This window comes from Cygnus olor, chromosome 16 (genome assembly GCF_009769625.2).
Source record: "Cygnus olor isolate bCygOlo1 chromosome 16, bCygOlo1.pri.v2, whole genome shotgun sequence".
NCBI lineage: Eukaryota > Metazoa > Chordata > Aves > Anseriformes > Anatidae > Cygnus > Cygnus olor.
In genome coordinates, this window is record NC_049184.1 from 1,574,755 (window position 1) to 1,601,896 (window position 27,142).

The 27,142-nt window shown below is 44.9% G+C and overlaps 1 protein-coding gene across 1 annotated transcript; it reads left to right on the forward strand.

Moving 5' to 3' along the window:
- Window positions 1-381: 381 nt before the first annotated feature.
- FAM83C (family with sequence similarity 83 member C) lies at window positions 382-25,848 on the forward strand. The gene is made up of 4 exons (XM_040575793.1): window positions 382-1,258; window positions 10,639-10,806; window positions 15,103-15,227; window positions 24,790-25,848. Exons 1-4 carry the CDS (start codon window positions 704-706, stop codon window positions 25,706-25,708), a joined length of 1,767 nt encoding a protein of 588 aa, XP_040431727.1. The 5' UTR covers window positions 382-703; the 3' UTR covers window positions 25,709-25,848.
- Window positions 25,849-27,142: the final 1,294 nt, after the last annotated feature.

Below are 27,142 nucleotides of genomic sequence, written 5' to 3' on the forward strand. Positions count from 1 at the left end.
ATGAGCTATTGCTCTTGTGGTATCTAATGACTTGAACTGTGCTAAGATTCCTGCTGTGTTTCAGACAAATACCATGGCCTCGTGATAACAAAAAGATGGTGGTTTGGATTCCCTGCTGGGTGCCAGTGTAGCAGAGCCCAGGCTCCCAGGAAATGCTAAACAGGAGCTATGTTTCAAGGATGAATTAGTTTCTTGGCCAAGTCTCGTTACCCACTTGGGATATATGTATTTCATTATAACTGCCACTGAGAAGCATGTTTGATTTGGAACAAATTCAAGCAGGAACAAGTTTCAACATCTGCATTTCCACTGAGAGACAAAACAGGTTAGAGCATGCTTGGCCAAGGGTGGGGACCTGTCAGGAGAGAAAGGGAGGGCAGTGCATGAATCAGTTACAGGGAAAGGGAAGGAGCAGCTTGAAGAGATGATCTTCCTCCCCTTGCAAAAGGGATACTCTAAGTCCCAGTTATCAGGTGTGCAGCTGGCGGAGCTGCGAGAGGGAGCTGAGAGCCTGCTCCTCCCCTAGGGTGGGAGGCTGTACCTCGTGATTAACTTCCAACCAGAGGAGTGGAGCTCATGCTGAGTCCTGAAGGAACCTGTTAGGAGGAACTCAGGAGTGCAGGAAAGGGACAGAAAATACCTGGAATCAGCCAGAGGACTAACACGGCTGGAGAGGCTCTTCTTAGCATCAATAGCTCTGGTCATGTTCAACTACCTGGCAGTAGAGGTGAGACCCCAGTTCCACCGCAACTATGGGAGCCAGCAAGGGGTGTCTGGGCCACTAAGGAACCGCCTGGAGCAGCTGAAGAAGCCGTGGTGGAGGGAGCCCACCCCCCTGGTGCTCCAGCACAGTGAAACAGCCAGGCTTGCCGTTGACGCCTTTCTTGAGCAGGGGGAACGCGGCTACCTGAGTGCCATCACTGAGGAACGGGAGCTGCCTTTTCTTTCCACACTGGACATGGAATATATGAGCCACCAGAGAAACCTAAGCTATCCAGAACTCAACGCAATGAAAGACAAAGAGGGTGACCCTGGTGATGCAGATACTGGAGACAGGTCCTCCCTCTGCTCCGAACTAACATCTGGCACCTACTTCCCACTCATGTCTGATGTGCACCCTCCTGAGCTGGAGCTGGGGTGGCCAGGAATCCCACTCCTCACAGTGTCTGGCCAGACTCAAGCCACTGTGATTTTCCAAAGAAACAAAGCTAACAGCATTAAGGATTTGTTCCGGTCTCTGATCAGCCGGGCACGGACGGTATGTATAGAGCTGTGTCCCTCCACCGGGGTCTTCTGCTCCAGCCCCCAAGTCCTGGTGGCTGGTCCTACAGCTGTACGGCACATGCTCCAAGCTGGTGCTGCTGTCTAGATGTCTGGCATGATGTGGTTGCTCTTTCTCTAGCACATCTGTAACTGTTCTGCTCCTTTCCTTTCCTGTAATTTCTTTCCACCTCAGATTTCATGTCATCCAGGCAATATGCTTTAGGGCATTCTACGTCTGTATTTGGGGATATGCAGAGCGCGGTACCAAAGCCTGGAGCAAGTGGCAGGGCATACAGTGTTAAAGCTTAGCTGTCCTCAAGCAGCAGTCGTGCACCTGCTGGCCCTTCTGCCCTGCACCAGGGAGTCCACGTGGCCAGGGCTAGCCTTGACCCTTGGATATCATGTCAGGCAGAGCAAGAGGATGGCACTGGTGAGTTGCTGTGGGAGAACATAGGACCTGAGTAAACTTGTGGGACTGAAAATCCCTGCCTGTGGTTTGAAATAGTTTAGAATACCTCATCATGTCTTCTAGACTTGATGTCTGTGTCTCTCTGAGAATGAGTAAGATTAGCCCGCTTTGCCCTATCACACAGCTCCTGCTGAGTGGTGATTGCCAGCCCGTGGATGTAATCATGACTGGACAACTACCATACTGGTGTATGAAGCATAATCCTGGCGTGGATATGGTGACACATGCTTCTCACTTGTTGCTTCTTTTTACTTTGCCATTATACTGTGTACTAAACCAGCAACTCAGACACATTTTCAGCCTTTATTAGCTTTGTCCTCTTTGTGGTTCTTTTCAATTTTTCCACATCTTTTTTTTTTTTTTTCATGCAATTTCGTTCCAATAGTGAAGGGATATTGAGTTAACTTTCAGTGCAAAGTTCAGTTTTAATCGGTCAGCTTGTAGGTAGTTTCTCTTATCGCTCTTGATAGTCACTCCTTAAATCCATCACTGCCTAGTACATAAAGTAGGAACTAAAGAATTGGTAGGCCTGGACTTTAGCTTTGTCAAGAACACGAGTCATTTCCAGGCAGACTGAAGGAAAGTGTTGTCTTATACCACCATCCACAGAACTGAGCAAACATAGTTATGTTGTCCTCGGCAGATGAAACTGGGGCCATGCAGCAGCTCAAATTGCTGTGTAGCTTTGTAACATTGTTGAACAACCACATATAATTGAAATTCAGGCATGACATGAGGAAAATGAACATCTTCAATTTTTATCCAATAGTAGGCCATTTTGGCTCAGTTGTAAGCAGCTGTTGCTTAATATCTGAATTTCTATTGGGCCTTGTTGGCAAATATGGAAAGTTTTTTCCAGGAAGTAACGAACAAAAAGCTTTGTTTGTGCTTGCAGGCAGCCAGCTTATAACATTTTGAATGATCTGATAAATCCTGTCACACTTTTTCAGCAGGGGGGATTAAGACAGTCATGGCAGAATGCACAAAGTAAATGACTACCGAGAAATGTCCCCTTGTTTTTTAGCACATCCTGGATCTCTAATGATATTTTGATCCTCTAAACCACGTGAAAAATATCCTGCTGCTTTTTTGGTTCAGAGGAACTTCCTTGTTTCTGCAGAGAGGCTGCTTGGATATCAGGTGCTTTATTGTGCTCTAAGTACTTTTTGAGCTTTTTATTTTTGCTTGGCTTGAAAAAGCACTGATGATATTCGGCCCTTTATTTTCAAACTGGGGGTTTTCACATAGTGTTTTTGACTTTTGTGTGAAATGTGATAATGTGTTTTCAATCATTGGTTCCCTAATGGTGTTTTACTGGCTTCTGTGTTAGCAGCTCTGGCCAGTGCTTCCCATGATTAACTCTGTGATTGACAGCAGTTCCAGCTCATCCACAACCCCAGTTACACGTCTTTAAGTAGTTACTGAGTCATTTTGCTCTTCAAACCAGTCATTTTGCCCTTCAAACAATCCAAAATGATGTTACTTGTATGTTTTTTAATATCAAAAGAGCAACCAAAGGTAAGAAACATCTTTTGCCTGAAGTGCCAGTAGCAACTGCACAGAGAACAGCTTCCTATTTTGCAATAGTTAGCAAATATTTTCTCCACTAGACTTAAATTCTCCTCATATTCCTCCTTCAGAGTGTTTGTTCTCCTATGTGCTTACAGGTAGCATAAAAGAGGGAAACAGGGCCGGTGAGATGTAGGAAAGATGCTGAGATCTCTGAATGCTTTTCATGGGTCCTGTAGACCGGAAAGGATGTGTTGAAATGTTATTTGCTGTTTTCTCCTGTACAGTCATAGTGAACAACATCAGCTGACATATTTTGCAACAACATATTTGTACTGACAAATTATCAAAATGGGCATTTGTTTTATTGGTACCTTTTCCTGGTGTGGTTTGTTTTTCTACTTTACTGTATTTAACCAGCTGTCTTTGAAGATGTATTTTCAGATTTGAGCTTTTCCCTTTGCAGACATAAGAAGATGCAGTGCAGCCACACCTTAGCCTTCACTTGATAATACTATTATAATTATACTTTAGTTGGATGAGCTCCAAGCTATCCAACTGTAGGGGTAGGGTCCATACTTCTTCTTTTGCCCCTCTTGTACAGCTCTGACACTGGCTGTGTGTTTGCATTTGCAAGTGATGGTAGAAGGGTCCTTGATGGTCCCCCAGAGAAGCAATGTATTGCTGCAAATGGCAACACTATAGTAATAACCAAAACCACACTGCTATTGGCAAATACCAGTAAAACCAGCTGTGCTGGTTAGAAACCAGACAGATGGCAACCCCAGTGGGGTGCTGTTAAGTGCTGTAATTCCCAAAGTGATGACTGCAGTAATTGTTGAATTGTGAGTTTCCAGAAGCAGATCCAGAAACATCTTGCTTTAACCCTACAATGGCAAGGTGTGAATTTTCTAGAGCTTGTAGGACAGCTGTGTCTTTGTGGTGTCTTGGTGAGGAACAGGGAGGTTCTGAGCCAGCCCCAGCTTCGTAGCTCCAACCACTGAGGCCAAGGGGCTGGGCCCTGGACATGCAGGGTCCACTGTAAGCCCAGAGTGGCTTAAATGCTTTTAAACTTGAGATATGAGTTGTCAGGAGCGTGAACTGGAGATGGTATTTAGGTACCTAACTTCCACTGCTGCAGAGAGCTGCCGGAAATTATCTTTGAGGGTTTAGACCTCACTTTTGTGACAATATGTTCTTGGGATGTTTCAAGGGGAAGACTTCCAGTGTCTTCATCCCCCAAGACATCTTGTCTTTGGGTTTTAGCTGATGTTATTATTAAAGCTGCCAGTTTTGTTTATCAGGAGGATATGTCAATCTGAGTGGCCCTTACAGTTGTCCTGTGGCACCCACACTTGGTACAAGCAGCCCCTCCACAGGTACCTGCTCCTCCACTGCATGAGGCTGTAGTAGAGCACAACCTTCCCTCTCTCCCGACTGCAATGCACAGTGCGAGAGGGGCTGCCAGCTTTCTCCCCTGACATCGGCTGTGGGTGCACACCAGCACCACCAGGAACAACTCTACCCAAATCCCTCCAGTGAAGGGACTGCGTGGGAGGAGGCAGAGCCCATTCTACCTCCTGATGCCAAGTGAAGACCCACGTCAGAAAACATGAGTCTGACTATCACATGGGGCTCCACCCAGCTTGCACAAGCTGATGTCCCACTGCCTGGGGTGCCTGCTCCCACAACTACACCAGAGCCCTGCCACAACGCTGCCAGGAGATGCAGATCTGCTTGGCAGCTGGCTGCGCCCCAGCCCAGAGCACTGGGTGCCACAGTGTCCCCATGCTGCCATACAAAGCTGTAATAGCACCTACTCAGCTATATCCCTCTTACAATGAGTACTACAGACTGGCTGTGCTGGTTTGGGGCAGGCAACAACCCCAAGCTCTGCCAAAGCCTGTGAGCACTGGTAGAGAAATGCAAACTGGTGTGGCCTTCTGTGCCCTTCAGGTGCATGTGGTGCGTCTGAGCTTGGAGGGTCTGGAGCCAAAGGAGCATCAGTCTCTCTTGATTCCATCATATTGACTTTTCAAGGCATGTTTAGATTGTCTCCAGAGAGAAGCCTGCCCCAGGAACTATGCCTGAGATGAGCCGGGCTATCAAGAGGCAAGTGTGGCTGAGAGGGACTTGCCTGGGGCTCTACACAAGGTTTGGGCTATAGATTTTTTTCCTAGTTCTTCCTCGTTAAAGAATGAGTGGCCTATCAAAGTCATTTGGCTAAATTGCCTGGTCTTGTAACCCCTGGTCTTTGGCTGAAGGCTACTGTGGAAAGACAGGGTGAAGTCCTGTTCTTTTGTGTAGGTCTCAGCAGTACCTAATGCTGACAACCCAGCAGTAGTTTTGATTTGGAAAGTTGAAAATGCTTCTTGCTAACTTCAGGGTGCTCCCAGGACTGACTCTGCTGGATGATGGGATTTCAGGAAGGGAGAATAGTTTGCCAGAGCATCATAAGGCTTCTAAGAAGACAATAGCAACAAAGGCCATGAAAAGTACCTTTTGGAGTCAGGCTCTGAAGCCCATATTTGCCAGGGCGAGAGGGTGGAGGAGACATGATTTTGGCCTGGGCAGTAGGAATGGTTTTTAGTGCGTGTTGAGGAGCTCGTTGAAAGCACTTGTCATTTTCTGACAGCTGTCTTGTGTCCCATGTGGATGCCTGGGATCACACCCTCCAGGAAGGTGCTCCCCCAAATTGTTCTATGGTGGGCTGGGCCTGAGGTCTCCTGCAAGACAGAGAGGACCAACGTCATTGTGAGGTATGTCACCAAGATGGTCTTTGGGGACAATTCAGATAGAGCCAGAAACCTTGTCCATCCACAAAAGGGCTAAATCCCCAAGAACTCAGATAGCAACCTTTTGGCATTGCTGCCCACCTCTGCTGAAATCCTGGTGCAGACGGTCTCTCCAATGGCTTGTAAGGACACAGCAGGGCTGAGAGGAACCAGCCTAACAAACTAAATACTGGGCATGAGGGCATGGGGAGGCCATCGAGGCCCTATTCTGTCTATAGCAGCTGCCTCCAATCAGCACCTGGACCATGAGTGTGGGCTTGGAAAGAGGCCGTTGGTTCATGAAAACACACAGGAGAGCTACTGGGCAGCAGGCAATCTGGGACAGTTTGCCTGTTCTGGGCTTCACAGTACAAGAAACTCAAAATTCAAAACCCAACTGGATACAGTCCTGGACAACCATCTTTACTTGACCCTGCTTGAGTAGGGGGTTGGACTAGACAATCTTCAGAGGTTCCTTCCAACCTTGACCATTCTATGAGTCTATGAAGCAGAGACATGGGCATGTCCTCACATCCAAGGGTAGCAATAGAGCTCCTCAACTCTTTTCTGTGTCTAACCTGTGAACATGATTCAGCCTGCTCCTATTTTAAAGTTTGAACCACTGCACACGTGAAAGTCAGTGTTGTGGTTTAGCCCGGCTGGCAGTCAAACACCACACAGCCGTTCGCTCACCCTCCCCCCTCCCTCTCCGGGATGGGGGAGAGAAACGGGAAAGTGAAGTCTGTGAGTTGAGATAAAGACAGTTTATTAAGACAGGGAAAAGAATAACAACAACAATAATAATAATAATAGTATTAATAGTAATAATGTGTACGAAATAAGTGATGCACAATGCAATTGCTCACCACCCGTTGACCGATGCCCAGCCTATCCCCGAGCAGCCGGCCCCCCCTCCACCCCGGCTAGCCACCCCTATATATTGTTCAGCATGACGTCAGATGGTATGGAATACCCCTTTGGCCAGTTTGGGTCAGCTGTCCTGGGTCTGTCCCCTCCCAGCTCCTGCTGCATCCCTAGCCTGCTCGCTAGCAGGACAGAGAGAGGCTGAAAAGTCCTTGGCTTGGTGTAAGCACTGCTCTACAACAATTAAAACATCAGCATGTTATCAGCGCTCTTCTCATTCTAATCCAAAACATAGCACCCTGCCAGCTACTAGGAGGAAAATTAACTCTGTCCTAACTGAAACCAGGACAGTCAGCCACACTGCTGTCCTCTGCGTTTAACTCTTTAAATAAAGAGGAGCAGCTGAGCAGAAACAGCAGGGGGAAGCTCAGCCTACATGGTCTGCTCCACAGGGTGGTTTGGGCTATAGAGAATTGTATTCATGGCCATGCTCTAACAGAAGCAGAAGAAGTGTTTGGAAACAGGCTTCCCACTCTCCCAGGGTGCATGATTAGCATCAGGAACATGCTATGTTGTGGATTTTGTGTGCAAAGTGTAGTGCAGGGCACAAACATTGAGTAGCAGGGAAAAGAAGGACATTGGAGAGTCTCTCCAAAACTCAGAGCTTTTGGGGTGTCTATATTTGGGCATCCTTATGATCAGAGGACTGGAGCACCTGTTGTGCATGGACAGGCTGAGAAAACTAGGCCTATTTAGTCTGGAAAAGAGAAGACTGAGGGGAGACCTCACTAATGCGTATAAGTATCAGAGGGGAGGGTGTCGAGAGGATGGAGCCGGTCTCTTTTCAGTTGTGCCCAGCGACAGGACAAGAGGCAATGGGCACAAACTGAAGCACAGGAGGTTCCGGCTCAATATGAGGAGGCACTTCTTTACTGGGAGGGTGACAGAGCGCTGGGACAGGTTGCCCAGAGAGGTTGTGGAGTATCCTTCTCTGGAGATACTCAAACCCTGCCTGGATGCCATCCTGCGCAATGTGCTCTAGGTGATCCTGCTCGGCAGGGTGGTTGGACTAGATGATCTTCAGAGGTCCCTTCCAACCTCAGCCATTCTGTGATTCTCTAGTAGGTGGAGAAACTCAAAATTCTACTTAAGCATGCAACTTACAAGTAGCAGTTATCTTATTTAGTGCTAAGGTATGGTAAGGACCAAAACTAAAGTTATTGATCACTAATTCCAGTATTTTTGCAGCTTTTGAAATGAAGCCGGCCTGTCTGTATATGTTTCGCTACTTTACTTTCTTCAGTGTGATGTCAACTTCCCTGAGTTCTCATTGTTAACTGTTACTGGTCTAGGTCATGAGATAGCTCTGCAAGCACTCTTGGGTGAAATGCATCAGGCCTGGTGCTAATCATTCAGCTCAGCAAATGCTATCCTGATGGTTCCTTTTATCTCCAAGATGTCACCCTATAGTGATGGCCAATGGATGGATCCCAGCAGTCCCTTCCTGATCCAAATAATAGCCTTCTTGATGTTGTCTGCAGGCAATGTCACTCTGAGAAAGAGTGGAACAGCTTCTCCAGTTACATTTTAGTCTACTTATGGTTGATTTCCCTTGATCCATTGTCCTTGTTGCAGGTCATACTGTAATATGAATTTTCTAGTTCTGGGACAACTCACTTGTACTAGGTTCTTGTAAAGACATACCTTCTATATTCTGTGGTTTCCTCCTATTTTTTTCAAGAATGCATTCATCCATGGGATGGGTTGTCATTGTATTCTTCATTCTCTCTCTCTCTCTTTTTTTTTTTCCATTTTAAAACCCCCTCCCTTGCAAATCTTTTTTAAAAATCAGTTTTGTTTGTTTGTTTAATTTTAGTGTTATACCTTCTTTCTACCCTTAGTATTCTCAACTGTCTCTTTATGGTCACTCTTACTAACACGCTTTAAAATATCTATCTGCTTATAGGCAGGTCAAATTCAGAAGAGCTCTCCAATTGGTCAGTTTTCTATGTGTTGAAATAGAAATTTTTCATTTTCTATGAAAACACATCAGTAGTGCATTCCAAGGGCTTCATAGACAATACCTGCCCTGCTATGTTTCTTTGCCAAAAAATGACTGGACAGTTAATGATTCATCTTTGTCACAAAAGCCTGAGATCTGGGCAACTGCCAATTGCCTGTAAAAAGACTATCCACTTGATCTTTCTGACCCAGTGAGGGCAATCCCTGGTATAATGATGTGTATGTTCTTTTCCACATTATTTATGAGACAGATTCTTTCAGTCTGTTGATGTCATCATTAAGGCCACTCTTTGAACATCTTTGAAATGTCATTGCATTTGGGGGTAGTTATTCATGACTGGAAAAGGGCAAACATCACATCCGTCTTCAAAAAGTGCAAGAAGGAAAGTCCAGGGAATTACAGGTCTGTTAGCCTCACCCTACTCCCTAGGAAAAGTGTGGAGCAAGTCCTCCTGGAAGGTAAATCCAGGTAAATGAAGAGTAAAATATGAATATGAAAGCCATAGTGTGCCTGTCCAACCTGATTCCCTTCTGTGACTCAATGATAGGCCGTGTAGATGAGGGAGGAGTAGTGGACACTGAGTACCTTAACTTTAGCAAAGGCTTTGACGTGGTGTCCCATAGTCTACTTATAGCCAAACTGGTGAGACACGGTTTGGATAGCTGGACCACAAGATAGGTGAAAAAAAATGGCTTTATCACTGCACTCAGGTAGTCCAAAGCCTAGCTAATGGCCTGGGGGGGTCAATACTGGAGCCAGTACTGCTTAACCTCTTTATTAACGATCTGAATGGGATAGAGTGCAACCTGAGGAGGCTTGCAAGCAATACCAAATTAAGAGCAGTTAATGTGCTGGAAGGTGGGGTTTCTGTTCAGAGGGATGTTAGCAGTCTAGAGAATTTGGCTGATGGAAACCCCAGAAAAGAAAGACAAATGCGCAGTCCTGCATGTAAGAGGGAATAACTACATACACCAGGACGCACTGGGGACAACAGCCTAGAAAGCAGCTTTCTGGAGGAAAGCCCTGGGGTCCTGGGAAGAGGTCACCAATGTGCCTTGTGCCAAAGAAAGCTGACTACATCCTGGGCTGTGTTAGCAGGACTGCCACCAGCAGGGAAGGGGAAGGATTCTTCCTACACATTATTCGATGATTCTGTCTAGTTGCCCATAGGATGTGATCTTGAAACAAGGATATATACATACTTGAGCAACATACCTTCTCCCTGACCTGTCAGCGTGTACTTCATGAAGAAATGATACTTCTTGAGATTAATATGCTAGTCATCTATGGAATCACTCTTTGAATTGAATCATGATTTTGGTCAGTCTTAGTTCTTCCTGTTTGTATGCTATGTTTCTGACGCATTTGCTTAAGGCAACACATAATTGTTGCACCAATGACATTGAGAGTTTGTGCACATACATTACCCTTTCAGCTATTTCTTTCTGTGAATGACAGATGGATGAGGCAGGAGGTAGCAGGCCAGGGAATGTCTTCATAGTCATTAAGAGTGATTTTATCTGCCATGGTGGGGTAAGGACTGTTAAATACAAAGGTCCAGAAGCTATCTCCACTCATGTGGCCATTGATACTCTGTAAGTCTGGAAGTTTGACTACTTAATTCATGGTTTGAAGTGCAATTCACTTGGGCATGAAGTTTCAACGCTTGTCTTCTTTTTTTTTCTTTTTTTTTTTTTTCCCTCCTCTCTCCCTTCCCCCCCCCTTCTCCTGGCTAGGTGATAGCAATTGTGATGGATCTGTTTACAGACATGGAAATACTGTGTGACCTGCTGGAGGCCTCAAGCAGACGGCATGTCCCCGTTTACCTGATCCTGGATGAAGAGTACTTGAAGCATTTTGTGGAAATGTGCAATAAAATGGCTCTTACTCAGGACAGCTTCCCAGTAAGTTTTTAATCACACTCTGGATGTTACAACTGAGTCTTGGAATTGATAAAAACATGAACTCTTTGTTCTGTTCTCTCTGACTGGTCTCTAGGACCTGTTTTCCCACTGCCCCAGGCTAAGGGACTGCAGTCTGGTAAATTGAGATCTATATGGAAACACAGGGGTTAGAGTGGAAAAGCCCTTCTAGTCCCATGTCTTGATGACTTGTGGTCCTCATTTCAGATTTACACACAAGAGGTGTGAAGTCAAGGCCAGTAAGATGCAACGCATTACTGGAAGCTTTGCTGCACTGGTGCATGTAGGATGAGAGAGGTAGACCAGAAAAATTCTGCTCACAAGGACCTCTACCACCTCCTCTGCTTATGCCCTCTTAGTTCCTTCCCCAGGACACTGAGTTGCAAGATTTAAATTTCTCTCAGTTCAGACCCCTCAGCTCAGCTTTAGGTTCTGGACAGAGCTGCTGTAGTGTGTTGCACTTCAGCTGCGTGGGGAAGGAAAGTAGCACATCCCTTGGGATGTCTTGACGCAGAATATACCATTTGCTCCTAGCCCTATGGCACTAACTCAGTATAAAACCAGATGTTAAAAATGTCATATCAGGATTTACTTTTATGCTTGTGATTCAGTTTGGCACCTGGGTTCATGAAGGATTTGTGAAGAGCCTGATTCCCCACTCATTGGGGTGTCCATCATCAATGCTGTGAGGTACCCCAAGCAGGCAAACACTAAAAATTAATGTGGCAGTGAGACAAGCTCTCTTGGGAACTCCCAGACTCAGAAATTTACCCCAGTGGCATGCTGTCCCCCATATAACTTTTCTGGTTAACACCTACCAATGGAGGATGATTTTTGATATCATTTGTTAGTTCTGCAAGGCCAACACCTAGGGGCTATGCTCTGCATTGGGTGCCTTCCCTAGAATGATGAGGTTGATAGACTTCCAGCCATCCATTTCATAGATTTTCCCCTCATCTAGGGAAAATGCAAAAATAATGTTTTACAGCATTCAAAATAGATACAGTTGCAAATGTCTTAATTTCTTATAATGTTTAACCTGTCTACACAAAGATTAACTTAGACATGCATCCTTTTCTCCTCATGTTGGTGATGCACTGTCCTTTCTTGCTAATCACAAGCTAACCCCATTTCATCCTGCCTGTTGAGATGGCAAGTGTTAGAGAAAACTGCTTCATGCTGGAGAATGTTTGGTTTCATAAACATTTCAACAGCATCATTGAAGTCACCTAGTGGATCCAGGTAAATTCCACCTCTCCAAAATTTATTTTGTTTGCTTTTTATCCAAAAGTATGGCCATTGTTTTTAATATTAACATTGGTTTACATCCATGGAGATGTCTACATCTCTTTGTTAGACCTGATGTCATGTCTTGTGCTTTAATGGCTAATTAACACTTGCCTCACCCATTCAGTGACTCATCTGCAGGTTTCAATGTCAAGTCCCTCTTAGGCTTCTGCATCTTAAGCACTACATTAACATACGTGATTGATATTCACATCTAAATGGAATTAATGTACATATTTTATTCCTGGTTCTGAGTTGAGACCGGATATGATGGTAAATCTCCATTGGTAAAAAACTGGTGACGATATGGAGTTTAATGAGGATTATGGGACAATTTCTCCTGTACCTTCTTACTTCTGAGAACATTCTGTGAGCTTAATTGTGTCAAATCTTACTGCTGAGCATCAACAAATCCTGCAGTAGTTCATCAAGAATTGCCAGTGGTCACAGCAGAAGATTTTTGGATTTTTTTTTCAAATGACCTTCTATTAAACCTAAAACTACTAAGCTGAGTGAGAATGATACACGTTGTTCTGGCTTTCCTGCAAGACTGCAGGATTCTCATCTTGCCTGGGCAATTCAGGGCCTGGATTGTCATGAGGAAGAAGAGGATGGAAAAAATGAGCCAGGTATCAGAAACTCACCCAGCCTTGGAAAGGAGAGAGGGAGTAAAGATATGCTATGGAAATAAATCTACAGGATAACCCTTACTTGGAGTGATTTTAACTTCCACAGGTGGAGAGTAGGCTCTTCCCATTGAGAATTACTATTACTAGAACCTCAGCATTGGAAGAAAAAAATACCTGTGTTGAATGGCAACAGGATTAGGTGAACATCTCCTCAAGCATCCAGTGTATCTTCCTCTATTTCAGCAATTTGTGGTGGCATTTCATAGTATCATAGAATAATTCATGTTGGAAGAAACCTCAGGAAGTCATTAAGTCCAACCTCCTGCTCAAAGCAGGGTCACCTGGGAGGTCAGATTGAGTTGCTCAGGGCCTTATCTGGTCTGGTCTTGAAAATTTCCAGGCATGGAGAAAGCACAACCTGCCCAGTTAACTGTCCTCATGGGGAAAGATTTCATCCCTTCTAATGGGTGACAAATCAGAACATGTTCTGGGTTGCAAGAAGGTAATGAATGAGAGCCAAGTGCAAAGTGCAAAGACTGTGAAACTTCAGCTCTGTCCCTGCTAAAATTTTCAATGAGCTCAAGAGAAGACTCGACAAATATGTGGAGGAGAGAATAGGGCCAGGTGGGGTGCCCACTGAGACAAGCCACAAGAGGCTCAAGAATTTCCCTTAGCAGAAAACAGAGGCTTCAGCAATATTAGGGGGCAGTGTCATAAATGATTGCCAGAGCTGCCATGGCCTACAGCAAGAGATAGTGTTGGGTTAGATGGACACCTGCCTAGAGGAGTCCTGAAGGCAATGGTGGACATTGCATGGGCGGTGAGACTTCCTCAGCATGACATGTGAGTTGAGCCTTTCCTGACCTGCTGCACTGAGCTCCCCAGAAGATGTTTCTGTGAAGCCAACCTCCTGCCTCCAGGGGCTCTGATGGAAAAGGAAGGCTGGCAGGAGCAGAGCTGAGCTGGGCCTCCCGCAGGGTGGTTGCCTCCAGCTCCTCATCCCTGAGGCACAACTTCTGTGCCGTGAGCTACACGTGAGGCCAGAAGCTGGGCAAGCCAGTCCCTGGCTGCATACAGGCAACCCCATGAGCCCATTCATGGTCATCCTGCCAGGGAAGAGGGGGAGGAGAAGGGAGCACAGCCGTTTTCATGAGCAGCTCCTGGGGAGCAACAGGGAAAGGACATGGGTCTGTGATCTGTGAAGAACGTCTGCAGGCAAATAAAAATTATTTGTGTCCTTTGTTTTAGCCTGGCAGTGGCTGTTAAAAACTGCTGTGTTTGGCCAGAATGAAATCCACAGCATGGTGGAGGATGGTACCCACCTCTGTGGAGGGGCAAAACAGCCCCATCAGCTTGTGCCATCCATACCTACCTCTGCTGCCATGGGTCTTCACCTTTTGGGGTACTGATGCCAAGCAGGGATGAGCTGCCCATGAAGGAATCCACCTGTTCAAATGCAGGTGGGAACAGTTTGTGACAGCTCCTGGTGTGCCAAGGCCACTACAGGTGGCCATGAGCTGGCATGGAAGGGCAGAAGGGATGATCTGGCAGGCCCCTGTAGGTGCAGTCTTGGGGATCTTTCGTTACACTTGAGATGTTTTGTTGGCACTGTATTATATAGACCAGCCCAGTAACTGTTTCCAGTGACTGTTCTCCTCTTCTGCTTGCCCTAGCTGAGGTGCAAATTACTTTTATTATGGGCAAAAATTTTACCTTATGAAAGAGGCTCCTGTTGGACACCAGGAGCCTTGTTTCCTATTTTGAACTGGGCAATTGGTTCTACAGGCTGAAGTTGGATCAGAGAAGTTCTTTGCAGTCTTTAAAAGAGGTGAGGATCAGGTTGGTTTCACCTGAGTACAGCAGCAGAAACTTAATACTATTTGAAAAAATACTGGTAAAAGGTCATTCTTAAAACATAGGCATACTGTTCTGTAAGTCTTTTATATTGAGCAATACTTTGGCTTTAAGAAGCCTGTCACTGTATAAAAACAGAAGAGCATATTTAATTTGATTAAAAATATTAGCAATAACCTGGAAGAAACTGTATAGTCTTACATACTTCAGAAATGATCTGTAGGTCTGTAGGATCATAGAATTCTTTTTTTTTTTTTTTTTTTTTGAAACAGCATTTGTACCTAAGTGCAGCTTTTTTAATATTTGCTGGAATTTTTATTTTATATAAACAGGCATTATTCCAAAATACTTCATATGTAGAAGTCAGAAAATAGTGTTATGCCTTGCTGCATTCTACCTCTAGGACCAGAGCTTCTGCTTGAGACAGTCTAATCATTGATGCATAGGGAAATACTTCAGTTTTGTTCAACACACGTCCCCTTACCATCTCTACTTTCTTTGGTTTCAGAACATGCGCATAAGATGTCTGAGTGGAGACACATATTACAGCAAAGCAGGCAAGAAATTTGCAGGCCAGGTTCTGGAGAAGTTTATCCTGATAGATTGCGACCAAGTTCTAGCTGGTACATACAGGTGAGAAAAAAACAGTGACTACCAATACAAAGATTGGTGACACTGCAAAAACACACATTTCCAAAATACTAACTCCAATTTTCTTTTCTGCACTATAAAGATGCACTGCTGTTCCTCTTCATTTCACCCTTATAAACAGCCGTTTTCATTTTAGTGGTTTACCTTCCACCCCATCCTCTTGCCTTTACTTTGCTGTTCAACATTCAGATAGCATTAACTGCCTGTCTGCCAACTGACGCTTCCTGGACACATCTGTCTATGAGTATCACTTAATTTCTTGAAAATGTAAAAAATGCCCTACCAGGTCAGATGATGCTCCACCTAGCCTAGATTTTGTCCCCAGCAGTAAACAGATGCTTTTTAGGGAGAGCAACCCAAACTGCTATCTGTGGTGCATTCCCCTTGTCCTCCCACAGCACAGATAATTAGGGATGTTAAGAGAGTACTTCTCTACTTCTTCCCTTCTGTATCTGTTTTGGACCTACTGTACATGAATGTGCCCAAACTCGTTGTCTATTTTAAACCAATCTCTTACTAATTTCATGAAGTACCCCTAGTTCTAGTGCTGTACATTGATAAAATTGCTCCTACCTTCAGCGATGTCACTGTGTTCACAGCTTTCCAAGCCTTCATCTTAGCCCCTTCCCCACCCCTTCTCCTGTCCAAATTGAAGACCTTGGCCTTTTGAGTCTCTCCTCTTAAGGCAGATGCACAATCTCTTGGTAATTTTAATAGTCTTTCTCCACACCCTCTCAAACATCACTATGTCCTTCTTGAGATGCAGAGACCTCAACTGCATGCAGCCCCCAAGGCAGGGCACCAAGGTGTTACAGACTGTCAAAATGGTGCTTTCTGCTTTGTAGCCTTGCTGACAGTGACTAGCATTCATTGATTTTTTTTTTGCTGCTATTGCACATTGGACAGTTTAAATAGTTACCTTTCCTGACATTGAATATCCATGTGCCACATTTATTCAGATGCTCTCTCCCACTACAGGGTTAAAATTGTGTTGTGAGCATTATTACAAAATGGCTCTTCCACTGCTGCCTCTTGAACTGAGTCTCATGCATCATTCCAGACCACATCCTGAATAGCACCTTTTCTTGTGGGTCAAAAAATTTAGACTAGTTAATTCTGGAAAGTAATAATTTATTGCTTCCAAAAAGTTTTTCTCCACTGCTCATTCCAGTGAAGCACTAACCTTCTCTGTATATGACTGGATGAAGAATTCTCTCACTATTACTACCTCTCCTAATTTTGCAGTTTCTGTAATCTCACTTAACATTATCTGATCACCATCACTGTTCGGATCAGAGGGTCAGGAATAGCCCTGAGTCAGGTTACTGCTTGAAACACAGATTCAGTTCTCTGCGTCAATTCTTCCCTCTGCTGTTTTGGAGCAGGGATTTGGGTCTGTGATATGCTTGCTCTCTCCAGATATCTGTAGCTGTAATTTCTCAAGTTCCGGAAGATAATTATTCAGTTGAATAGGGCCTTATATCTGGTTCTCTGCTGTCCCACTAACCATGCGATGTTCTGGACTACAAGAACCAGTTTCTTTCTGTGGAATTTGTTTAACAGTGAACAGAAAAATTTCCACAGGAGAAAGTCAGGTATACTGCAGCCTGGTACTATATGTAGTATAGCAGATATTTAGATTACTCTCCCTGCAGTTGGGAAAGCTAGATTCAAAAGAAGGGTATAATTACTGAGTAAAGCCAAAGATCCGTATATGCCTGTATCTTGGGATGATACAGAGAAGTGGGTGAAAGCATTCTTACATAGTTCAGCAGCCTTGTGTGTAAGAATCAGAGGTTTCAGGACCTCTGGGGTTGTATGTTGTGTGTTTCTTTGCGTTTGGTTTCCCATAGGAGAATTTTTCCCACCTTAGTTGTTCTGTCTTTGGCTTCCACGATACCTTCTGGCAATGGGTTATGCAGTTTAATTTATGATTTGTGTGAAGTGATCCAATTTATTTACATTAAGCCTACTGCTGTACAATTATATTTGATGCCCCCAAATTTCCATAACCTGGGAACAGTAAATCACGGTTCCCTATTTATTTTCTTGACTGCTTCCATGATTTCATCCTCCTCCATTATAATCCCTCATGTGAATCATCTCTTCTCAGAATCACAGAATATTAGGGATTGGAAGGAACCTTGAAAGATCATCTAGTCCAATCTAGTACAATCTCTTCTCAACTGAAGTATCCTCAGTTGTTCAGTCATTTCTCATGCAGAACTTCCAGACCTTTAGCCATAATGTCTATCTCTTGTGATATGAATTAACTAGAACTGCATGAAGTGGTCAACATATCCCCACTCACTATATACTTCAGCATAGTGGTGTAAGTATAACTTCTGTCTTTTCCTTTGTCTCCATTCTGGCAGTTCCTAGTCTGCCGTTTGCTCTTTTGACTAGTGCTAAATACTGACATGATTCTTGTTTTGAACTGTTCAAGGGAACTCTGACCTCCTTCCTAAGTGTTAATATCTAAGAGCTTGTAAATAATCAGAGATCATCAGGATTTTTACAACAGTTTGCATTTATTGATGCTGGATTTTGTCTATCATTTTGTCACTTATTCACCCTGTACCATAAAATACTCTCATCGTTTCTTATTATCCGGTTTTCCTTTGACCACTCAGGACAACTTTGTTTTGTATGAGCCCTGACATGACTTTTTCCACTACTTTTCAGAACTTTTCTGAATGTGTTGAACTGCACATATCCCAGCACAAAATCTGTGGGATTCCAGTGGGTAAATTAAAACTATTGCTAGCATTTTTTCCCCATCTTTAATCAACTGTTACTCTTTGGGAAGACTTTCTTTTATACTCATCACTTAAGCTAAGAGTCCTTGGTGAATGACTCTGTCAAAATTTCTTTGTAAATCCAAGCATCTTACATCAAGCAGATTCTATGCGTCTGTGTGCTTGCTGCCTCCTTCAAAGAACTGCAACAGGCTTTTGAGGCATGGCTTCCTTCCACAAAAATATGCTGAGTCTTCAGCATTATGAGTAAAGTTCTTTATGCATCTAATCATTTTACTCTCTATTTGCTTCTACCAGTTTGTTCAGTATGGAAATAAGAGTGGCTGGTTTGTATTTTCCAGGAGCTCTTTAAAAGGTTCACATTTACTAATTTCCATTCCTCTGCTACCATGTTCAATTTTAAATTATAGGGTATTCATTGGTTAATAATTGGAAAATTGCTGACTTCCACTTTTTGAAGGCTCTTTATTTTAATATTTTCCTTTACTGTGCCTTTTAACTATGGTGACTTTTGGGATGTTTTTAAATGTCTTTATTCTGTTAGGTATGTTTGCTCTGTGCCTCTAATATAGCACCTTCAAACAGTCTTTGTGCTGCCTCAAGCATTTAACCTTTTCGGTTACTCTTTTAAATTTCTTTTTAATAGCATCCCTCACTTTCTCTTATAAATTGAATGTTACTGTTGTGGATTATTTTGCTCCCGAAGGAATATTTGATACTTGTACATCATCGTTATTTTTGCCGACTGGCCTTTCCAAAGGAACTTTCTGAACTGTAATGTTATTTCTCCTTTTTTTTTGGTTTTCTGGTTAGTTTCTTCCCCAAAGCAGTCATTTACAGTGTGCAAAATGCCATTTCTGCAATTCTCCTAGTCATGGCCCCTATTCAACATGGATATAACTGAGTGTCTCTTTATTCCTCTGCTTTCTACCTTCATAGCCCCTTAGCATGCTATATTTACCATCAGCACTCTGCTCAGAAAGTTCACAGGCAAGTCCCGGTATTATGGTTTCCATATTTGGGAGTGGAATTTTAATCCAACAGGAATATATTTCATTTGATGATATATCATTTACATTGACTTATTTTTCTTTAATGTGTTGTGCAATTGTCCCAGCAACATATCCCTTATTTATTCTTCCTGTATAGTTTCTGCCCTTGCAATTGTTCCTGAACTTTCTTCTACCCAGTAAGTGTCTGAGATGCCTCCTATGTTAGCCATCATTTCAGCTCAGGTATTCCACAACATCTATCTGTTTCTTTAGTTTAGAAAATCTAGTTACTTAGTATTATTCTGAGCACCAGAAGAATTAATATGTTTCCCTGAGCATATTAAAATAACAGAGTGAAGGGTATGAAGACGTTTACTAATGCAGATGAGAGAGGAGCCTAAGGGCAAATGGGACTAGAGCTAAACAGGATCTTGAGTAGGAAAACTTGAGTAAATGTTTGCCAGGCTAGGAGCAGAAAAAAAGTGTGTTATTGCCAGCCTGAAAGGCATTTTTTGTACGTTTGAGTTGCCTCGGAGCAAGTTTTCTCAGCTCAAAAAGGGAGGCAGTCAAAGTACAGATATACGTCCTGCCACTGGCACAGAGAGGAAGGAGCTCATTGTTTGCTGCATTGTACTGAAAGGAACTCAGTATTTGGTGTTGAAGCTGACATGACAAATGAAACTGAAAAATGAAGGGAGAAAGCTAAGAGATGGTCACAAAAACTCTACATCTGGCTTCAGCACAAAGGAAGAAACTAAGTACAAAAGTGGCAAAGGACAGGTAAAGCTGGGGGGAGGGGGGGAGGGAAGCTGGAGAAAGCTTTGGATTTCTTCAGAAGAAAACACTCATACTTTCAGGTATCCATGCCCCACGCAAGAAAAAGAGCTTCTAAGAGGGAGTTCCAGATCTAACCCAATGAACAGTTAGTTACCTTAAGAAAGAAATTATAATGAAGCAGAAAGTGAACATACAAGGAAAGGAAAGACCACTGTATCAGCCAGGAAATCCCAGGCTGAAATGTATAGCAATAAAGTGAGCACTGCCAGACAATAAGTTATATAAAACTTTGCAGAGCACGCCAAATCAAAGAGGAGGAAGTTCTCAGGTGTATAAATAAAAGCTGAATCCAGAAGGAAGAGACAAGGCATACTGCTGTAAGGGTAAATAAGAAATAACTGAGATGGCATGCCCAAATGAACTGAATGCATTGCACTGTTTGTAATGAAAAAGAAGATGAAAAACGAGGAATGGAAATTACTACAAACGCACTGGAAGCAAGCTTAAAGAGCTTACTACAATAAAATCAGATTATCGTCTCAAATATTAGAAAGAAAATGTAACATGAAATTAACAGTCTAGTACTGCATTCTATGTAATATCTACATTTAACAATGAGTAAAATGATACACAGAGGTTTGCTTTGGAATGCAGAAAGATCAGAATGCCTTGACAGCCAGAGTCAAGCAATAAAACAATAAAAACGAGTAACAGAAATTACTGAGGAAAAAAAAATCTGCTGCAAACTGGCATGTCATCAGCTGGAGACAGCTGAAGCAGAGAAGCCGAGTGTGAGGAACTGCAAGCCACCTGCACAATGTAGCCATGAAAATATCTGAGCCCTTTTCCAGAGGGGCACACTGAGACCTAGTCCCCAGTACCTCGGCGTGCTCCTGTCACTCTGCTCGGCCCAGGCCAGGCCGGCGTTGCCGCAGGCCTCCAGCCTCCGGAGAGCTGGTGCTGCACCTCCACCTCCCGGCCAAGGGCGGAGCTGCACGGGCGTCGGAAGGGCTCCTGCTTCGGGGGGGAAGGGAGGGGAGGGGAAGGGAGGGGAAGGGAAGGGAAGGGAAGGGAAGGGAAGGGAAGGGAAGGGAAGGGAAGGGAAGGGACGGGAAGGGAAGGGACGGGAAGGGAAGGGAAGGGAAGGGAAGGGAAGGGAAGGGAAGGGAAGGGAAGGGAAGGGAAGGGAAGGGAAGGGAAGGGAAGGGAAGGGAAGGGAAGGGAAGGGAAGGTCCTATCCTACAGAGAGCCTTACACAGTCTCCTGCAATTTGTGCCCGAGAGTGATAAGAAACTGGAGATGGCATCTCTGTATGCAACAGTCCCTTATGGAAAAAATGGAAGGACAATCCTATGGTTTTTGAACCCACATGAACTTTTAGCATCCACAGTGCCCTGCAGAGAAGAGCTCCTGAGCTTTCCTGTGTGTTGTGTTGCATGGGGAAGTGCCTCTTCTTGTCTGTACTGAACTTGTAACCCATTAACTTCATTCAGTGCCTCATTTTTATACCAGAAGAGACCAGGAATGATCATTCCCTAGCTATTTCCTCCACGTGTCCTTGGCATGCAGGGGTCTCTAGGAGGATGGCTTTGGGTAGCAGGGCAGTGTCTGGCCAGGTATTGTCAATGGCTGTCATATTCCCAGTGTTCCTATTTCATATGGAGACACTAGAGCTCAGCTCACATCCCACCAGAGCCCGAAGAACACGTTTTTTGGCACAGGGCTGGGAGGAAGCTGTAATGGTGGTACATCCATGGATGTACCATGTCATCTTGCCATGGAAACCTGTATCATGGCTAGGAGGGGAGCTGTGATCAGCACAAATCCAGAGCTGCTACATCACGTCTCGGGTACTTGGATGCCTCCTTCTAGGTCCTGTTGTGACGTGGACTGGGCAGGGTCCCGTTGGGACAGCATGGGAAATTGCAGCACCCCAGCTGGACTGGGAGAAGAGCCACAAGAGGCATTAGTGGTGGGGACAGTCATAAGGCCAGGGGAGCTCATTGCTGGATCTGAGGTTGCTCTCTTTATGGGGGAAAGGCAAGTTCATATGGTTGAGAGCAGAAAGCTGGGTGTATCAAGGGGGGCAGAACCTGGGCCAGAGGGTGCTTGAGAAGGCAGAAGCAGAAGGTGGAAGCCACTGGGTCCACGGAGGGAAGGAAAACCTAAGCAAGACCTGCTGTTTGCCTGTTGCTAAGGTGAGGCCAGAGTCCCTGATGGGTATCTGTTGTGATATTCTTGCTGGACCATGTGAGACTATGAGACATGAAACCTCCTAGTTAGAACAAGGTGGGCAGACGTGGCCTCTTGTCCAGCTCTGTTTCCAGCTCTGCTGGCAACAGCAGTTCCAGGCTAGATGAACAGTGATGGCAGGCTTTATCCAGCCAGCTGGCTGGGTGCTCTCCAAATTCACGGGATGATGCTCACGGTGAGAGAGATGCAAGCCTGCTCCTCCAGAGAAGTGGGTGCTCAGCCCCATAAGTACGCTTGAGGTTCTGAGGAGTTCAAGTGAGCACAAGTGTTTGTGTGAGCATCCTGTGGCTGTCCTGAACCATCCTCGTGGCCTGTGGTCAGAGCACATAGGCAGCAGCTGATAGACTGCTGAGTACTTGACTCCAAATAATGTCTGTATCATGCTACAGAGGGGTGCAAAATGCTGCAGTGTCAGCCCTGGGTTGGTGATACATCTAAGCACAGTGTGGTGTGGACACAGCACTCTTGTGGAGAAGGTTAATAGCTGTAAGCAGATGGGAACACCAGCATCCCTGGGAGCCAGGCAGTGCCCCAGGATAGACTCCTTTAAGGATGTAGACATGAGATACATGAAATCTCCACTGTCTGGGCTCTCAGATTTCTTTAAAGAACTTGTATAGCTTTGTGAGAGATGACTCAGAGATGATAGAAAGCCACCTTTCCTATTATATCATATTTACCTATATGGCCATTAATTGTATTCTTTAGAAGAGTTTCTACTAATTTGTGCTGTGCAGTTACAAGGCTTAATGGTCTGGAACATCAAAAAAACTATATCTCCTTAGCAACCTTCCACTCTTCTGATAAAGAAGACACTTTCAAGTGAAAGATTATACATCACAGTTAGTTCATAGAATCATAGAAACACAAGGTTGGAAAGGACCTACAAGATCATCTAGTCCAACCGTCCTCCTATCACCAATACTACCCACTAAGCTACTAAATCATATCTCGTAGCACCTTGTCCGGGTGCTTCTTGAACGCCGCGAGGGACAGTGACTCCACCACATCCCTGGGCAGGCCATTCCAGCACCTGACCACCAAGTTGTTAAGATACTTCATCCTTGCATTCCTTTGACAATCTTGAACTAATGTTAAGTGGTCCTGCCAATTTGTTACTCTCTGTTTTGTTGATACGATTTCTAATCTCTTCTACAAAAGTTTCAATATGAGACTGATCCTCTCATGTTCTGTATAAAGGTGTGTTCAGGGCAGGGACCGTTCCAAGCTCCTTCACGGTTAAACACCAATCCAAAGGAATTCTCTGAACAAGCCTATTGCACATGGACCATGCATTAGCCCCACAGAGAGATGAGTATTATTTCTTCCAGCTTTTGCAGTGTGTGACCCAACCTTTTTGAAGGATGCCTTTTCTGCTTTTAATAGCTTCTCTTCTGTTATTTAGCCATCCCAGATATTTTCTTTTTCCCCTCCCCTCCCCTCTCCTCCCCTCCCCTCCTCCTGTAAAGTGTATGCATTTGCTTTCAGCCTCCAGTATAGTATTTTAGAATAACCTTCATATGCTTTGGGGAGTGTGTGTGCTGGATGTAACTATACTACTTTCTTCAAAACAACATTATGACCCATAACAACTGTGTACTGCTCAGGACTAAGCCAAAAGCTGCTTTTCCTGTTCTGAGTTCCCAAATACCTGTCTTGTGACATAAACATTGATGAGGTCCCAAAACATAGTGCATACAGAGAGAGTCTGGGGAATCTCACAGCAATACTTATGGAAAACATCATTGTGCTTCCTGTCCTGTGGTATCCATGTGGAGCTCTAGATACCTCTTCTGCTCCTCAACATAGTGCCTGAAATCTCCATTCCTCACCCTACTGCATGTCTATGTAGCTCCCTTGAGTCCACCATGCTGCAGCTCTTATGGAGAACAAAGGACCTGCCAATACAAGGGATGAGAGGAGAAGTCCAGGCATGCCTTGATATCCCCCCAAAACAATCTCCTTGTCCTCTATGAAAGGTGATGTTGCAGTGTCCTGTATTGGCCAAATGCTGTGCTAGGAGATCTGCCATGCAAGTTGGGCAGAAAGAGCCTTTCAATACTGAGTTCAAGAAGTGTTTGGACAAGCTCTTAGACACGTGGTTCGATTTTTGGGTGGTCATGTGTGGAGCCAGAAGTTGGACTCAATGATCTTTGCGGGTCCCTTCCAGTTCAGAATATTCTGTGGAAGCCACTTGCACTTGCAATGACCCATAGCTTCTCCATCTTCAGACAACAATGCATGCTGCAGTGCCCCTGGGCAGACTGACAAACCTGCCGACAGATGTTAGCCTAGTACTCTCCAACACTCGAATGGGAGTTGGAAACGATGCTTCCTTGTCTGTGGGCAGAGAGTGCTGGCAGTATGAAGCTGGAGAAGAAAAGGCCTGAAACACAGTGCTGTGTTTTTTACCACAGCAACCATTTGCTGTTCTGCACTTCTCATAAGGCTAAGAAAACCTGGTGTTACTGTATTAATGGTTTCTACACTGACCGTATAGTGTAATTCTTGGCTCTTGTTTATATTTTCATACAGCTCATTACATCACCAAGCCAAAATTAAATGACCATTAAAAAAAATAAATATGTAATGAGTACAGCCATTACTACAAGTAATATCAATGTACATACTTCAGAGGAAGTGTTAATTTAATAACATAAATTGGGTAGTGATAAATCACTCACATGTAATGCCAGGTGTCTCAGTACCCTGCGAACAAAAGTTACACGTGATTTTTTTTTTTTTTTTCTTCCTTTTTTGCAGTTTCACCTGGCTTTGCAGCCAAGTCCACACCAGCCTGGTGACCCACTTCCGTGGTCAGATAGTTGCAGAATTTGACAAGGAATTTCGGTACTTGTATGCAGAGTCCAAAGCAGTGACCAGCTTCTCTGTGTTGGATCCCTTGTCTCAGAACACCTCAAAAGGTACTGAATCCTTTCTGAAGCCCATCCAGAATGATGCTGAAACCCTGAGTGCCTCCAGCAGCCTCTCCAATGTAAGCATCAGAAGCATAAAAATGTCTCCCTTTATGAAAAACCCCAGCTACAGTGTTCACCAGGAGAAGCATGATTTGAGCCCTGATTCTGGTGATAAGATGGGGAAGGAAGACACTTCTCTGAAGTCCACTTGCCCTGTGCAGCAAGGGGAACCACCAGACTCACCTAACAGTCCTTCAAATAAGTCCACCTTGTATCATAAATCAAATCTCATGACAGCAAGGACATTTTTGCAGCTGGAGCCATCCCCTGTCCTCAGCTCCAACAAACCTAATTATCAAGGGGATGACAAGGCAAACAGCGGCCACTGCTCCCCAGTGACACAGGAGCAGACACCACAGTTCCTTTCAGAGGGTGCCAATTGCACTGTGACAAGCACAAAGCAGAAAGAGCCTGCTGTTACCTCCAGGGAACCAACGGCAGAAAATGATAACTTTTATGGGACAGAAAAAAGACAGGGTCTTGGACAAGGAAAATTGGACCAGTTATTACCGTACAACCAGCTCAAACGCACAAAAAAGCCTGCAGTTCCTTCCTATGATAAACTTACTGAGGACATGTTGATGGAAAAGAGCAGTGCATATGGGGCTGAGAAAAGAATGACTCTTGGGCACAGTAAGCTGGATCTGATCACCAAATACAACAAGTTAAAATCTAAACACATACACAGTCGGTTTGAACTCTGACCTGGTTCTCCCAGGCCTCGGTGTGTCCTTTGGTCTTATTTTCAAGTGGTTGCTTTTCCCTACCAATCAATGTATCTGGGGCTTGAAATCAAAGTACAGGTGGCAAATTAGTGTTGTTCCTATCAAAAGGTGTTTGTGCTATGCTGAAATTTCTAATATACGTAGATGACTGATTAAGATGAGATTAGCAAGTACAATTCAATTTTTCAATTACGAGTTGATAGCAAGGGAGAGAAAATGACATAAACATAACGCACACTTCTATATATTTTTTACTCATTTGGAAAAAAATATTTCCCCCCAAACTTACAGGAAAACCACTGCTATAACTGGAAACTGTTTGGCTACTGAGGTTTTCAGGGTGAACCCAGTTTTTTTTTGTACTGAGCAATTCCTCTCCCTGTAGCCATTTGCTGAAAATGAAATGGTCAAATGCAGGGTGATGTTAAAAATAAAGGCACTGTTCTACTGGAAAGAGCTGTGTTGGGTCCCTCCTAGGGTGGTGAGCATCTTGAGCTTGGCCAGAGCCTCTTGCCACCCTGTCCTGGGGCCAGGCCCCAGCAGTGCTGATCTGTGCCATGCCAGGAAGATACGGGTGGTGGCTGCACATGGGTGGCATGTCTGGGGACATGGGTGGCACCTGCGCATGTGTGGTGATGGCAGGTAAGTGGTGTCTGCACATGGGCGATGCCAGCACATGGGTAGTATTTGCACACAGATTGTATCTGAACACAGATGGCAGCTGACATGGGTTGTGCCTGGACATGGGTGGCATGCCCAGGCACACGGATGGTGTCTGAATCCCTGGGTGTATGCTTGCACACAGGTGACACGTCTGCTCATTGTGCTGTTGGGACACCAGTGGTGGCAGAACAAAGGTGGTACTCAGTCATGCCTGGATGGGGAAGGTATGCCTGCACATGGGTGGCATCTGGACACGTTTTTTTCCAGCACATGAGCAGTGTTGGCCCACGGTGGCGGTCCAGACCATGGTGGTGTGTCCAGGCACGCAGACAGTGATGGCACACAGTGGCACATTTGAGTCCACAGTGTATGTCTGGGTCCATGGAGAACGATGACACAAGGTGGTGTGCCTGGGCACGCAGGCAGTGCCAGCGCACAGCAGCATGTGAGAACACAGATGGTGATGGCATGAGGTGACAGGTCCAGGCACAGGGACAGTGCAGTGTCCAAGTACGTGGATGGCAATGATGTGTCTGAGCCCACAGTGGTGTGCCTGGGCCCACAGTGGCATCTTTGTGTACACGGTGGCCTGTGAGGGCCCGAGCGGTGTCAGCCTGTGCTGGCGTGTCTGGGCACATCGCGCCATGGTGGGGCCCGCGGTGCCGCGGCCAGGCCCGCGGCGCTGTGTTGCTCCCGCAGCGAAAGGTCGGAGCTCCGTGCTGGCTGCGGAGCCCAGCGGCACCGCCACAC